The 17,193-nt window shown below is 44.3% G+C and overlaps 1 protein-coding gene across 1 annotated transcript in view; it reads right to left on the reverse strand.

Moving 5' to 3' along the window:
- LOC141981076 (disintegrin and metalloproteinase domain-containing protein 9-like) overlaps positions 1 to 17,193 on the reverse strand; it is a 119,662-nt gene that overhangs the window by 38,591 nt on the left and 63,878 nt on the right. Inside the window, exons 13-15 of the mRNA XM_074942885.1 lie at positions 7,581 to 7,670; positions 6,038 to 6,230; positions 865 to 970 (exon numbers count right to left, since the gene is read on the reverse strand). Of these exons, the coding sequence (XP_074798986.1) occupies positions 865 to 970; positions 6,038 to 6,230; positions 7,581 to 7,670 (389 nt within the window). The remainder of the gene's footprint in view (positions 1 to 864; positions 971 to 6,037; positions 6,231 to 7,580; positions 7,671 to 17,193) is intronic.

Genomic DNA, 17,193 nt, shown 5'->3' on the forward strand with positions numbered 1-17,193 from the left:
AAAAAAATACATTTTTGAGTTGTGGCATTTTAGGATGGTTGATCTAACCTCTGTGGACTGACCCATGACTTCAACAGACTAGATACACTTTTCATCTATGTAATTTCTGAAATTACTGGATTGGGCTAGTTCTTCATTTACTTAGAGGTGAACTAATCAAACCCAATTGGGTAATGCCAGTGACCTCAGAAGGAGAGTGTCCCATTCTGATTCACCAAATGATTCCTGAGGACTTTCAAGGGGGAGGAACCACCTGGCTACCATCTTCAAAAACTGAAGGAACGGAAGAAGGCTTGCTGCTCACTTACTGGCTTCAAACCATGGCTTGCTTGCCTGCAATAGTTGTTGCTATGACCTTGGCTGCAGGGCTCTGGTTATACAATGTTATCATGTCTGACAAAAAGGCCTGTGCTTCCCTCATCCTCCCAGAGGCCACTGAGGGATAGGAGTCTAGTAACAAGCAATATCTAAGATTCAACATCTACAAGCAAGTAAGCTCTAGCCACCTGCAAGTCCATTCATATAAAACAGCAGAGCTGACAAGACCACTGACTAATCTTTTCAACCATGTGTCAGCTCCTGAGGTAGAATGAAATCACAAGAGTTGCGACAGCCATTGCCACTGCCCAGGCTGGCATGTTGTAAACTACCTTTCAAAAACCAAAGCACCCTCCTCAAACCCACTGTGGGTGAAAATGAAATGCTTAAATAAACTGGACCTCTGATGAAATGCTGCTGAGTCTCCTCTCACTTGTCTATGACTTATTCTTCTACACTACTTCTTAAAATGCGGTTTTTTATTTACAGTGATTTCTCCTGAGTACATTTTCCAGTAGATCATACAGATCAATGTAAACAACTTACTTGTGTTGGCACTTCTTGTAAGCAAGACCATCCCCACCACAGTTGCCACACCGGTCACCTTTAGTGTTCACTGTTTTGAAACAACTCAGTGGGGCCAGATGTGCTTCTGCAAAAGGGGGAGAGGAAAGGCACAAGGTAAATGACAAGGCAGAAATAAAGTGCATGGTGCATGGTACTAACCCCTCCAATCATTTCAAGGGCTTGAAGAAATGGAGTTACTCACTGTAACCCGAGTTCTCTGCGATGGACTCTGCATAGTCACATGCATGGGAGGCACCTCCGGTGCAGCTGTGATGGTGGAACCTTTGGATAGCAGTGCCTGTTGGGGCACTCTCACACTCTCTTCTACCGCTGCCCTCATTGGTCCTGAATATTCTGAGGGCAGGACTATAAAAGGGGACATGGTGCTCCATCCACCTCAGTGCTTTCTGCTGCCTCCTCCAAATCCCAGGTTGTCTTTAGGACTTGGAGGAAGAGAGGAAAGTGGGGTAGGAGTGTGAATATGAAGAGTCCCTCTTGAGATACACTGGTCATAAATGAGTAACCTCCATTTCTTCTTTGAGTGTCCTATACATATTCTCAGTCACGGGATAGTCAAGCATTACTCCTGTTAGACAATGGTGGGTCCTAATTAAAGAGGGATTGAAGTACTGCCCTGCCAAATTGTGCATCCAATTTGGGTGCTAAGTCCAAAGAATAGTGTTTTGTAAACGTGTGCATGGAACTTCATGTTAAAGCCCTATAGATCTGTATGAAAGGAATATGTGTAAGGCTTTTCATTGAAGCTGCGTTGGTCCTAGTGAAACGTGACCTCATTTTTGGAAGGACAGGGTTCAATACTAAAGTGCTGGCCTCACGAAAGCACAACCTAACTCATTTTGAGAGTGTCTGAGATGTGATCACTTGACCCTTTTTATTATCAGTATAGGGAATGAATAGATGACGGCACTTTCTGAACTGTACAGACTGATTAAACTGAAGTCCCTTTTGCATCTAAAATGTGAAGCTTATTTCTCCTACATGTGTATGTAGGCTGGATAAAACCACTGGCAATTAAGCACTTCAGGTAGGAATTTGGGATAGGAATGTAGCACAACTTTGTCCTTATGCAAAACAGTGAATGGTGGGTCAGTCACAAGGGAGTGAAGTTCACTAACTCTTCTGGCAAATGTTATGGCTATAATGAAAGGTGCTTTAGCCAAGAGGTGAAATAAAGAGCTTTCTGCCATTGGCTCAAATGGAGGTTTAATTAGCTACGTGAGGACGATGTTGAGGTCCCGTGCTAGAGAAGGGTCTTTAACTGGTGGAAGGATTTTCTTAACCCTTTCATGAATCTCTTAACTGTGTTGTGTGTGAATACATGAGAGAATGGTATACTGATATAACTGCTAGATGCAAATTAACTGATGATAAAAAGAGACCTGAGAGTTTCAGCTGTACCAAATATTCTAAGATATGCTGAACCGGGGACATTGTTGGGGCTACATTATGACTGTTTGGCCAGAGAACAAATCTCTTCCATTTGAGGCTATTACACTCCAGTATTGATTCTTTCCAAGAGTTAAGTACGACATGTACCACTGGACAACAAGATCGTTCTATCAAAGCCCAGGCCATCAGATATACAGAATATAGGTCTGGGCAATCTACTTTTCTGTTATGTTAAGTCAACAGATCTGGTGTAAGAGGGAGAGATTGGTAAACTCCTTTTGATAGCTGAAGGGAGTCTGGGAAACACTGTACTTCTTTGCCAATCAGTGCCTGAAATATCTCATTTTTGAACGAGGTGTAATGTGTTACATATGTAGCTGAGGCCATAAAGGTCAGTTTGCATTTGCCCTATATTACTGACTGCCCCAATCCAGACAACTAAAACCTCAGTGAGTACATAACCCTTTAACACCATGGTACCATATGCCATAAAAACTAGAACAATATAAAATACATTAAATGGATTAAAAGTGAGCCAATACATCTTAAAATGTAATTGTAAATGGGGAATCACCATCTAGTGGGGTCCTGCAGGGATTTGGTCTTGGTCCTGTACTATTTAACATTTTTATCGATGAACTAGAAGAAAACATGAAATCACCACCGATAAAGAGTGCAGAATACACAAAAATTGGAGGAGTCGTACATAATGAAGAAGACAGATCATTAATATGGAGCAGTATAGATTGCTTGGTAAACTGGGCAGAAATAAACAATATGCATTTTAATGTGCTAAATGTAAATGTATACTTCTAGGAACAAAGAATGGGGGATTCTACCCTGGGAAGCAGTGAGTCTCAAAAAGATTTGGGGAGTGTGGTGGATAATCAGCTGAATATGAGCTTCCAGTGCAATGCTGTGGCCAAAAGGGCTAATGCAATCGTTGGATGCACGAACTGGGGAATCTCCAGTAGCAATAAAGTGTCAGAGACCCAAATATAGGTGGTCATGCCTACTCAGAACCAAAGTCAGAAGTGGGCTTCTGGCCAGAACTGGAGCTGAGGGTCAGAGCTGGGTTATCTCGAGTGAGGCAAGGCAAAGACAAGGCCAGAGCCAAGGCAGGAGCCAGGCTGGTTCCAGGGCAGGAGCAGGGCTGCGTCCCAGGCAGGTGCAGGGTTGGAACAAGGTGGGATCAGGGCTGGGAACAAGCAAGCAAAGGGCCGTGGGCAATCCAGTTTCTCAGGTTACTTCTGAGGGAGCTCTTGTAACAGGTCTGGGATGTGCATGTTCTTTACAGGTTCCCAAGACTGTTCATCTGGACCACAGCCTTCCCAGTCACCAGGTGCTGGTGCTTTGCCCTAAATTGCTGTGAGTCAAGGATTCAGTGGACCAAGTATTCCTCCTTTCCATAGACTGTTATGGGCTTTGGTTGGCAGGTTGGAGCAGTTTGAATTTGGATTCTCAGTGCAGGGCTTTAAAAGTGAGATGTGAAAGATGGGGTAGATCTTCAAGGACTCGGGCAGCTGTAACCTCTGGGTTTACCTGTTTTATAATCTTGAAAGGGTCCAGGTGTTGGTAGTCTAGTTTGGCGGATAGGTGGCTCAATTTAAGGTTCTGGGTGTGGTAGAAAGAGAGAGCCTGAGACATGAGGCCTTGTATAAGAAGCCCACTCTGAGGCCTGAGGCCTGTACTAAGGTAGTGGTCAAGCCCTGCTACTATAAAGCAAAATTAGCAAAAGTCAGGCTGTGAGCAGAAGCCAGGCTCTGTCTGCGTGCCAGCTCATGGACACTGGCAAGAACAGGGCTGGTATTGCAAAAACACACACATTCCTGAGAAGCGCTAAGCACAGGACACTCATGCAAGCACATTCCAGAAGGGTGGTACCCCGTACGGTTCGAAAACACTCCCCTAAGATGATACAAGGACACGCTGACCCCCTCCTTAAAGATAAAGTCAGATAACAGGGTGATGGATATAGATGATTAGATTGAACCAACATGTACAAGGTAAAGGGTGGTAACTAACCACATCAGAGGGGCAGTAACTATCTACATCAGAGGGCAATATGTAACTTGTTTGTATCAGTGTATAAAATGGAGTCTCAGAGGGAGTGTCTTTGGCCACCCTAAGGGGGAATGCAAAGTCCCGCCATTCACTGAGCAGAGTCCATTGTTACAGGAATACACATATTAGTGGTCCGGTAGAGTCTGTGGGATAGTAGTACTGTGCTTTGTTGACAATAAACCTGGCTGGGTGCCTTCACTACTAATCTGAGTCTTGCGGTCTTTGTGGGCAGTTCTATCAAGGTCTGCTGTGTCCACTACCTGCTCAGAGCTGGGACAGCACACTGAAAGAACACACACACAGCCAACATCTGACAACATTGGGCAGAGACCCACACCTTGTCCCCTACAGCCAGATTGGGGGCAGCCTGATGGTCTTGGTCCACATGGTGTTAATAGGCCTTTTTGACTGTGTTCCCTGAGCTCCTGGTGCACCTCATGTAGGTGGGAGGCTAAATCCATGGCGGCCAGTACTGGGGAACTTATGGGTAAGTGGGGCTGAAAACTATAGTTTGCAAAGAATGTGCTATATTGGGTCATGACATGATTTGCATTCTTATATGTGAACTCAGCACAGCACAGCAGGGGGAGCCTGAAAGGAATCAATTGCAAAATATTCCAGCATTCTAACGCTGGAGATTGCATTTAGTTATATTGTGACACATGCCTTAAAATGTAACTGAAATGAAAAACTGATTTGGCTAAAAGTGAAAATCTATTTATGATATGAGAATGTGTATACGTACTGCACACTTAAATGCTGCACAGTAAAAACAGTGAACAAACACTGAGTATCATTGTAAACAAAGCAAACACCTGGCAACTGGAGATTTTACACCTATTTGCAACATTAACCTTTCAGACCAAAGTAGGAATTGAGGGTGATTTACATTCTTTCTGGGTATCTCAATACCCCATCTCTTATGCTCCAAAATGTAGCCTGGCCCCTCAATATCTCTTTTGTCCTCGGTCTGTCCTACTCCCTCTACTCTTTAAAGTGAGCCCTTCCCATATCAATAGTCCGGATCTAGCACCTTCTGTAGTCAAAGATGACTCCCTTACCACTTAAGCAGGCATCTCATCCAACTTTCCCAAATCACCTATTCCCAAACGCCAGCTGCTTTGCTATCAAGGAGCCACTCCCGACCTCTACTGTTACTTCCTGGGTTGAAGGAGTGTGAAGGATCTAGCAGCAGAAGTTGGGCACATTATGAATGTTTAGGTATGACAGTTGGGTGACCAGATGTCCTAATTTTATAGGGCCAATCCCGATATTCGGGCCTTTGTCTTATATAGGAGCATATTACCCCTCTCCTTCTGTCCTGATTTTTCACACTTGCTATCTGGTCACCCAATATTACAGTGACTGGTGCTATAGAATAAACTAACATGTAGGTATGATGTTCAAGATTCACTAATTAGACAGGATAAGTTCAGGGAGAAGGGGAGTTTGCCAGCAGAGGGCAGGCAGTGTCACTCAAGACTCACTGCATCCAGGAATCTTGACCTGACATTGCCTCCCAGTAGCCATACAAACTCTCCCTTCCTCTATGGCAGAGACCCCTTCCCAAAAGGAGAATTAGCCCATCCCCAGATGGCAGCCATTTAAGAAGTTACCAGTTTCCTAAGAGTTAAGTGATGCTATTATTTATTTTTATATACAACCAGGGAAAACTTGCCTTTGCCAAATATAGCTTTGCACTGTCTCTCATGGCTGGGGCATCTCCTTTGGAAACAATGGACATTGTCACCACACGGAGTTCCATCTTGCTTAAACACATCCTTTGGGCACCATTCTGAAGTCCCATTGCAGTACTCAGGTAGGTCACACTCACCAATTCTTTCTCTGCATATTTTTCCTTCTCTATGAAACTGTTGAAAATAATAATACAAAGACCTGAAGGTGATTTCTCTCAGGAAGCCTATCCCACAGGCTGTCATTAAAATGTTGTTTTAGCAGTTCCCTAACATCTAACCTGTAGTTACTTAGCCATTTATTTTAACACAGATCAGGTAAAAGGAAGATGCAAAATAAATTCATTAAGTAGAACTCACTTTCTTGGTCTTATGTTGACATTTACCACAGTGCATTCCAATTCTAATCTTTAAAATAATTGTAATCCTTTTCCACTCCAAAATGATGATTAAACTCTTAGTGCTTTTAATAATTAACAATGATCAAAGCTCCTGATCATTATTGATATTGATTCTTGCCTATCTATTCATTTTCTTTTGCATGTTGGGTCTGCCGAGGCTAGGCCTGGGGTCACATCACTCACATTGTACAACAGCTGGAGTTAACAGTCACTGGTAAGTGGGGGAAGGGACTCGGCCAGCAATTTACTGAACAAGCACTTCATATCTTTTTACAGCATTAGAATGTCTGGAGTAAATGAGGGTCAGATCAGCAGATCCCCTATGTCAAAGAAAAGAAACTGATAGCTCAGGGGTGGGCAAACTTTTTGGCTGAGGGCCACATCAGGGTTGCAAAACTGTATGGAGGGCCAGGCAGGGAAGGCTGTGCCTCCCCAAACAGCCTGGCCCCTGCCCCCTATCCACCCCCTCCCACTTCCCGCCTCCTAACTGCCCCCCTCAGAACCCATGACCCATCCAACCCCCCCGCTCCTTGTCCCCTAACCACCCCACCAGAACCCGACCCCCTTCCTGTCCCCTGACTGCCCCGACCTCTATCAACACCCCCGCCCCCTGACAGGCCCCCTGGGACTCCCACGCCTATCCACCCCCCCGTTCTCCGTCCCCAGAACCTCCGCCCCATCCAACTGCCCCCTGCTCCCCTGTCTGCCACCCGGGACCCCCTGCCTCTTATCCAACCCCCCCACTCCCCGCCCCCTCACCATACTGCTCAGAGCAGCAGGAGCTCGCAGCCCAGCCACCTGGCCGGAGCCAGCCATGCCACTGTGCTGCCCAGCAGGAGCGGTGGGCCAGAGCACTGGCGGCACGGCGAGCTGAGGGTGCGGGGGACGGGGGACAGCAGGGGAGGGGACGGGGGCTAGCCTCCCTGGCCGGGAGCTCAAGGGCCAGGCAGGATGGTCACGCAGGCCGGATGTGGCCCGTGGGCCGTAGTTTGCCAAACCTCTGTGATAGCTTGATAGGTAGGAATTAAACCTCTCTCTTCTGGAGTACTGTAGCTGCTGAGCCTGTGTATCTGGGCATCAACATGAATGATTCAGGTTGCTAAAGGTTATCACATTTTTATCTCACCTGACAGTTTTCACAGCAAAGTCCAGAAATACAGGCAGCACCTGGCTTTACCGTACAATTGGCTAGGCAACAACCATTCCGTAGGCACACCTTCAAATACAAAATGAAATAGCACCTCACTATAACAATCTGCTGCAGAGTTCTCCTGGCATAGCACTGCTCTCATACTTTATCATTTTACTGAATGTCATTAGTGCTATTTCTTTCAAATAGTAATAAAGTTAGTGAAGTTGAGAGACAAATTCCCATTCCCCACCACAGTTCAAATCATATAGATTTAAAAGAAATATTAAAATTTTAGATCCAAATGCTACACAAGAAATCCAAAGAGAATGCTACCGTCTAGAGAGGAAGTATAGTCCAGTGGTTATGAGAGTAGCCTAGTACTGAGAAGACTGGGTTTAATTCCATGCTTTGCTGTAATCTTCATGTGAGGTTGAGGACAAGACACTCAGGGAACGGAGGCACAGAAAAACTATTTGTGAACAGGGATAACAGTACTTCCCTATCTCCTTGGGGTCTTATGAGGATAAATACATTTAAAAGATTGTGAGGTGTTCAGATTCTACAGTGATGGGGGTCACATAAGTACCATAGATAGATGTAATATTTCTAATGATTTGAAGACATGTGCAAACAACCTTCAACAGTTTTATTTTATGTATGCTTTTAAAAGCAGATTCACCAGGACACTAAAGAAGCATTCAGCAGCCAAAGCACACTCGTGAATCTGGTGCTCAATTTGTAATTTACCTACTGGTTTAGAGGGTTGCATTAGTGAGACTGGTCCTATGTGAAGTTAGGTATGGGGATAGCGTAGTCCCGGAGTCTCAAACTCAAATGACCACGAGGGCCATATGAGGTCTAGTACATTGGCCCGAAGGCCGCATTACTGACCTCCCCCCCCGCCGCCCTCGGCCCCACCCCCACTCCACCTCTCTTATGAGGCCCTGCCCCTGCCCCGCCTCTTCCCACCCCTTCCCTGCCCCCATTCCAACCCCTTCCCTGAGGGCCGGAGCTGCTCTAAGTAAGCGCTGGGTGGGACAGGGGGACCGCAGGGAGCTGGCAGGCCACAGGAAATAGCCCTGCGGGCTGCATTCGGCCCGCAGCCCACGTGTTTGGGACCCCTGGCGTAGTCCCTGAGTCCCAATGTTTCTGGGTTTTAAGGGCTCCCCCGTACCCCGTCTTAGTTCTCCTGGTACTGCTGCCAAAATGGGAGTGGTGTTAAGGCAACAATGGCATGGAGAGCCTTACAGGCACTGATGCAGCCATGGAACCTTTAAAGAGCAGTGACAATTGGGCCAAGTAAACTAGATGTGTCCAGTCTCCGCTCGGACCACTGAGTCATTACAGCCAACAGCACTGTTGCATACAAATTAGCTGCAGAAGAAATTTGGCGACTGGTTTAGTTAGCACTGATGTCACAATGGCCCCAGTGAAGAGTTACCCAAGCTCTTAACCTGAGCCTATTAACGGCCTATTATGGTGACAAAGGTGTTGGTAACAACTTCGTAATGTAGGTTGAGTTCCATTTTGCACTTACAGCAGGGATTCAACTGCTTTGGTATACATGAAAAATACAGCAACTCCTTTCCAAAATGGTAGCACTTACTCTCTCAATAGAGACTGAACTAATTTTCTAAGAATTTACAATTTTAATTAGTTCATGGGTTAAAATTAACGATAAACTAGGTCCTTTAAGAAATTTAGCATCCCCAGGGAAGAACCCAAGGAAGACAAAGGATACAGATGAGTCATTTATGTCTAAGCTAAAGAGCTTATTCCCATGAGCCTCTGGGGTTGCTGTAGGGAATCATAGGACTGGAAGGGACCTTGAGAAGTCATCTAGTCCAGTCCCCTGCACTCATGGCAGGACTAAGTATTATCTAGACCATCCCTGACAGGTTTTTGCGTAACCTACTCTTAAAAATCTCCAATGATGGAGATTCCACAACCTCCTTAGGCAATTTATTCCAGTGCTTATTCCACCTTGACAGACTAAACAAACCCAATTTTTTCAATCTTCCCTCCTAGGTCATGTTTTCCCAGACCGTTAACCATTTTTGTTGCTCTTCTCTGGACTTTCTCCAATTTTTTCACATCTTACATGAAATGTGGTGCCCAGACCTGGATACAATGCTCCAGTTGAGGCCTAATCAGCGTGGATTAGAGCAGAGAATTACTTCTTGTGTCTTGCTTAAAACATAAGAACATAAGAATGACCATACTGGGTCAGACCAAAAGTCCATCCAGCCCAGTATCCTGTCTACCAACAGTGGCCATTGCCAGGTGCCCCAGAGGGAGTGAATTTAACAGGTAATGATCAAGTGATCTCTCTCCTGTCATCCATCTCCACCCTCTGACAAACAGAGGCTAGGGACACCATTCCTTACCCATCCTGGTTAACAGCCATTAATGGACTTAACCTCCATGAATTTATCCAGTTTTCTTTTAAACCCTGTTATAGTCCTAGCCTTCACAACCTCCTCAGGCAAGGAGTTCCACAGGTTGACTGTGCGCTGAGCGAAAAACTTCCTTTTATTTGTTTTAAACTGGCTACCCATTAATTTCATTTGGTGGCCCCTAGTTCTTATATTATGGGAACAAGTAAATAACTTTTCCTAATTCTTTCTCCACACCACTCATGATTTTATATACCTCTATCATATCCCCCCTTACTCTCCTCTTTTCCAAGTTAAAAAGTCCTAGCCTCTTTAATCTCTCCTCATATGGGACCCGTTCCAAACCCCTAATAATTTTAGTTGCCCTTTTCTGAACCTTTTCTAATGCCAGTATATCTTTTTTGAGATGAGGGGACCACATCTGTACGCAGTATTCAAGATGTAGGCATACCATGGATTTATATAAAGACAATAAGATATTCTCCATCTTATTCTCTATCCCTTTTTTCATGATTCCTAACATCCCGTTTGCTTTTTTGACCACCGCTGCACACTGTGTGGACATCTTCAGAGAACTGTCCATGATGACTCCAAGATCTCTCTCCTGATTAGTTGTAGCTAAATTAGCCCCCATCATATTGTATGTATAGTTGAGGTTATTTTTTCCAATGTGCATTACTTTACATTTATCCACATTAAATTTCACATGCATCCGACAATGTGGGTATTCACCCACGAAAGCTTACGCTCCAATAGGTCTGTTAGTCTATAAGGTGCCACAGGACTCTTTGCCACTTTTACAAATCCAGACTAACACGGCTACCCCTCTGATACTATTTGCCATTTTGTTGCCCAATCACTTAGTTTTGTGAGATCTTTTTGAAGTTCTTCACAGTCTGCTTTGGTCTTAACTATCTTGAGCAGTTTAGTATCATCTGCAAACGTTGCCACCTCACTGCTTACCCCTTTCTCCAGATCATTTGTGAATAAGTTGAATAGGATTGGTCCTAGGACTGACCCTTGGGGAACACCACTAGTTACCCCTCTCCATTCTGAAAATTTACCATTTATTCCTATGCTTTGTTCCCTGTCTTTTAACCAGTTCTCAATCCATGAAAGGATCTTCTCTCTTATCCCATGACAACTTAATTTACGTAAGAGCCTTTGGTGAAGGACCTTGTCAAAGGCTTCCTGGAAATCTAAGTACACTATGTCCACTGGATCCCCCTGTCCACATGTTTATTGACCCCTCAAAGAACTCTAATGGATTAGTAAGACATGATCTCCCTTTACAGAAACCATGTTGACTTTTGCACAACAATTTATGTTCTTCTATGTGTCCGAAAATTTTATTCTTTACTATTGTTTCAACTAATTTGCCCAGTACTGACGTTAGACTTACCGGTCTGTAATTGCCAGGATCACCTCTAGAGCTCTTCTTAAATATTGGTGTTACATTAGCTATCTTCCAGTCATTGGGTACAGTAGCTGATTTAAAGGACAGGTTACAAACCATAGTTAATAGTTCTGCAATTTCACATTTGAGTTTTTTCACAACTCTCGGGTGAATGCCATCTGGTCCCAGTGACTTGTTCCTGTTAAGTTTCTCAATTAATTCCAAAACCTCCTCTAGTGACACTTCAATCTGTGACAATTCCTCAGACTTGTCACCTACAAAAGACGGCTCAGGTTTGGGAATCTCCCTAACATCCTCAGCAGTGAAGACTGAAGCAAAGAATTCATTTAGTTTCTCCACGATGACTTTATCGTCTTTTAGTGCTTCGTTTGTATCTCGATTGTCCAGGGGCCCCACTGGTTGTTTAGCAGGCTTCCTGTTTCTGATGTACTTAAAAAGATTTTGTTATTACCTTTTGTATTTTTGGCTAGCTGTTCTTCAAACTCCTTTTTGGATTTTCTTATTACATTTTTACATTTAATTTGGCAGTGTTTATGTTCCTTTCTATTTACCTCACTACGATTTGACTTCCACTTTTTAAAAGATGCCTTTTTATTTCTCACTGCTTCTTTTACATGGTTGTTAAGCCATGGTGGCTCTTTTTCAGTTCTTTTACTGTGTTTTTTAATTTTGGTGTATACATTTAAGTTGAGCCTCTATTATGGTGTCTTTGAAAAGCGTCCATGCAGCTTGCAGGGATTTCACTCTAGTCACTGTACCATTTAATTTCTGTTTAACTAACCTCTTCATTTTTGCATAGTTCCCCTTTCTGAAATTAAATGCCATAGTGTTGGACTGTTGAGGTGTTCTTCCCACCACAGGAATATTAAATGTTATTGTATTGTGGTCACTATTTCCAACCGGTCCTGTTACAGTTACTTCTTAGACCAGACCCTGTGCTCCACTCAGGACTAGATTGAGAGTTGCCTCTCCCCTTGTGGGTTCCTGTACCAGCTGCTCCAAGAAGCAGTCATTTAAAGCATCAAGAAATTTTGTCTCTGCATTTCATCCTGAGGTGACATGTACCCAGTCAATATGGGGATAATTGAAATCCCCCACTATTATTGACTTTTTATTTTGATAGCCTTTCTAATCTCCCTTAGCATTTCATCGTCATTATCACTGTCCTGGTCAGGTGGTCGATCATAGCTTCCTACTGTTATATTCTTATTAGAGGCATGGAATTACTATCCATTGAGATTCTATGGAACATGTGGATTCATTTAAGATTTTTATTTCATTTGATTCTACATTTTCTTTCATATATAGTGCCACTCCCCCACCCCCCCACACAACCTGTTCTGTCCTTGCGATATATTTTGTACCCCGGAATGATTGTGTCCCATTGATTGTCCTCCCTCCACCAGGTTTCTGTGATGCCTATTATCATAGAATCATAGAATATCAGGGTTGGAAGGGACCTCAGGAGGTCATCTAGTCCAACCCCCTGCTCAAAGCAGGACCAATCCCCAACTAAATCATCCCAGCCAGGGCTTTGTCAAGCCTGACCTTAAAAACTTCAAAGGAAGGAGAACCCACTACCTTCCTAGGTAACGCATTCCAGTGCTTCACCACCCTCCTAGTGAAAAAGTTTTTCCTAATATCCAACCTAAACCTCAACCCCTGCAACTTGAGACCATTACTCCTCGTTCTGTCATCTGCTACCACTGAGAACAGTCTAGATCCATCCTCTTTGGAACCCCTTCAGGTAGTTGAAAGCAGCTATCAAATCCCCCCTCATTCTTCTCTTCCGCAGACTAAACAATCCCAGTTCCCTCAGCCTCTCCTCATAAGTCATGTGTTCCAGTTCCCAAATCATTTTTGTTGCCCTCCGCTGGACGCTTTCCAATTTTTTCGCACCCTTCTTGTAGTGTGGGGCCCAAAACTGGACACAATACTCCAGATGAGGCCTCACCAATATCTAATAGAGGGGAACGATCACGTCCCTCCATCTGCTGGCAATGCCCCTACTTATACATCCCAAAATGCCATTGGCCTTCTTGGCAACAAGGGCACACTGTTGACTCATATCCAGCTTCTCATCCACTGTAATCCCTAGGTACTTTTCTGCAGAACTGCTGCCGAGTCATTCAGTCCCTAGTCTGCAGCGGTGCATGGAATTCTTCTGTCCTAAGTGCAGGACTCTGCACTTGTCCCTGTTGAACCTCATCAGATTTCTTTTGGCCCAATCCTCTAATTTGTCTAGGTCCCTCTGTATCCTATCCCTACCCTCCAACGTATCTATCACTCCTCCCAGTTTATATCAATATCCTCCTTAAACAAGAGGCACTCTAGTTCACCCATCTTATTATTTAGACTTCTAGCAGTTGTGTACAAGCACTTTAAAAACTTGTCACTGTTTATTTGTCTGCCCTTTCCTGATGTGTCAGATTCTTTATGTGAATGTTTCTCATCTGATCTGGCCCATACTTTACCCTCTTCCATCCTCTCCTCCTGACTAAAACCTGGAGAATCTCTATCAATAGACTCTCCTCTAAGATAATTCTCTGTCCGATCCAAGTGCGCCTCTGCAGCAATCAGCTTTCCCCCATCTCTTAGTTTAAAAACTGCTCTGCAGCCTTTTAATATTAAGTGCCAGCAGTCTGGATCCACTTTGGTTTAGGTGGAGCCCATCCTTCCTGTATAGGCTCCCCCATCCCAAAAGTTTCCCCAGTTCCTAATAAATCTAAACCCCTCCTCTCTACACCATCATCTCATCCATGCATTGAGACTCTGAAGCTCTGTCTGCCTACCTGGCTCTGCGTGTGGACCTGGAAGTATTTCTGAGAATGCCATCATAGAGGTTCTGGATTTCAGTCTCTTTCCTAGCAGCCTAAATTTGGCCTCCAGGACGTCTCTCTTACCCTTCCCCATGTCATTGGTACCAACATGTACCATGACCACCGGCTCCTCCCCAGGACTACACATAAATCTATCTAGATGCCTCGAGAGAGACACAACCTTTGCACCAGGCAGGCAAGTCACCATACGGTTCTCCCGGTCATCACAAACCCAGCTATCTATGTTTCTAATGATCGAATCTCCCATTACTAACACCTGCCTTTTCCTAATGACTGGAGTTCCCTCCCCCAGAGAGGTAACCTCAGTGCGAGAGGATACCCCAACATCATCTGGCAGGAGGTTCCCAATTATGGGAAGGTTTCCCTCTGTTCCTGTTGACTGCTCTCCTTCTCTGGGCCTTTCATCCTCCTTAACAGCGCAGGGGCTATCTGACTGGAGGTGGGACAAATCTACAGTGTCCCGGAAAGCCTCATCAACATACCTCTCTGCCTCCCTTAGCTCCTCCAGTTCCGCCACCCTGGCCTCCAAAGCCCGTACATGGTCTCTCAGGGCCAGGAGCTCCGTGCACCGAATGCACACATACGCCACCCGCCCACAGGGCAGGTAATCATACATGCTACACTGAGCGCAATAAACAGGATAGCACCCACTCTGCTGCTGGGCTTCTGCCTGCATTTTCTCCTATAGCTAACTAGGTTAATGATAGGGTTTTTGTTTAAATCAAGATGTTTTAATTATAGTTTAGTTTTGATTATAGATTATAGCTTAGTGTAAAGGTTTTAAAGAATGGCAAGTGTACCTCGCCCCCTTCCCACTCTCCTTCCCAACTCCCTCTCGAAACTCCCTGTTAGTGGCCCCTGTTCGCAAAGCTCCCTGTTCGCTTGCTCACTTCTTTATAAAGCCTTGCCCTTCTTGATAGCCCTGCCCCCTGACGAAGGCTCAGCCAATGAACAGAGGCTTCTAGATTTCAAAACTTGTTTAGAAGGTCACAGCTTCCAACTGCCGACCACAGCACACGGTCCTTGAAACAAACAAACAAACAAAAAACACAAGCTCAGCACACAGCAAATAACCCCCAAACACAAACACACACTACAGTCAGCCACTTACCCCAAGGGTCCCGTATTTGCTCCTCCTTCACCTGGAGAACTCCCTCTCAAAACTCCCTGTTCGCGGTCCTGCTAATACACTCCTGCTAATACATCCCAGAATGAGGTTTGCTTTTTTGCAACAGTGTTACACTGTTGACTCATATTTAGCTTGTGGTCCACTTTGACCTCCAGATCTCTTTTCGCAGTACTCCTTCCTAGGCAGTCATTTCCCATTCTGTATGTGTACTACTGATTGTTCCTTCCTAAATGGAATACTTTGCATTTGTCCTTATTGAATTTCATCCTATTTACTTCAGACCATTTCTCCAGTTTGTCCTGATCATTTTGAATTATAATCCTATCCTCCAGAGCACTTGCAACCACTCCCAGCTTGGTATCGTCCGCAAACTTTATAAGTGTACCCTCTATGCCATTATCTAAATCATTGATGAAGATATTGAACAGAACCAGACCCAGAACTGATCCCTGAGGGGGTCCACTAGTTATGTCCTTCCAGCATGAATATGAACCACTGATAACTACTCTCTGGGAAGGGTTTTCCAGCCAGTTATGCACCCACCTTATAGTAGGTAGCATCTAGGTAGCATTTCCCTAGTTTGTTTATGAGAAGGTCATGCGAGACACTATCAAAAGCTTTACTAAAATGAAGAAGTACCATGTCTATCCCTTCCCCCCCATCCACAAGGCTTGTTACCCTGTCAATGGAAGCTATCAGGTTGGTTTGACAAGATTTGTTCTTGACAAATCCATGCTGACTGTTACTTATCACCTTATTATCTTCCAGATGTTTGCAAATTGATTGCTTACTTATTTGCTCCATTATCTTTCCAGGTACAGAAGTTAAGCTGACTAGTCTATAATTCCCCGGGTTGTCCTTATTTCCCTTTTTATGGATTGGCACTATTTTTTCCCTTTTCCAGTCTTCTGGAATCTCTCCCATCTTCCATGACTTTTCAAAGCTAATAGCTCAGATATCTCCTCAGTCAGCTCCTTGAGTATTCTAGGATGCATTTCATCAGACCCTGGTGACTTGAAGACATCTAACTTGTCTAAGTAATTTTTAACTTGTTCTTTCCCTATTTTAGCCTCTTCTGATCCTACCTCATTTTCACTGGCATTCATTATGTTAGATGTCCAATCACTATCTACCTTCTTGGTGAAAAACAAAACAAAGAAATCATTAAGGACCTCTGCTATTGCCACATTTTCTGTTATTGTTTTCCCCCCTCATTAGTAGCGGGCCTACCTTGTCCTTGGTCTTCCTCTTGCTTCTAGTGTATTTGTAGAATGTTTTCTTGTTACCCTTTATGTCTCTTGCTAGTTTGATCTCATTTTGTGCCTTGGCCTTTCTAATTTTGTCCCTACATACTTGTGTTATTTGTTTATATTCATCATTTGTAATTGACTTAGTTTCCACTTTTTGTGTGACTCTTTTTTGATTTTTAGATCTTTGAAGATCTCCTGGGTGGTCTCAAGCCATACTTCCTATCTTTCCTACACAGTGGGATAGTTTGTCACAGGTGTATAGATTCCAAATGATTTCAGTGTTGCCCTGGAATCTTTTAGGCTATGCAGCCTATCTTCCATCTTTTGTGAAAAGAGGGAGAGACCCTCAAAGGGCAAATCCTGGATGGTATGCTGTATTTCGGGAGGGAAACCAGAAGACTGCAGCCACAAACACCTCCTAATAGATATGGCAGATACCACGGATCAAGCTGCTGAGTCCGCCATATCCAAGCTGTCCTTGCCACCAGCTTGCCCTCCTCTACGATAAGAATGAACTACTGCCTGGAGTCCTCCAGTAGCCTGTCTTTAAACATCATGATATTTTCCCCTAGGGT

The sequence above is a fragment of the Natator depressus genome, chromosome 1 (genome assembly GCF_965152275.1).
Source record: "Natator depressus isolate rNatDep1 chromosome 1, rNatDep2.hap1, whole genome shotgun sequence".
NCBI classification, from domain to species: Eukaryota; Metazoa; Chordata; order Testudines; family Cheloniidae; genus Natator; species Natator depressus.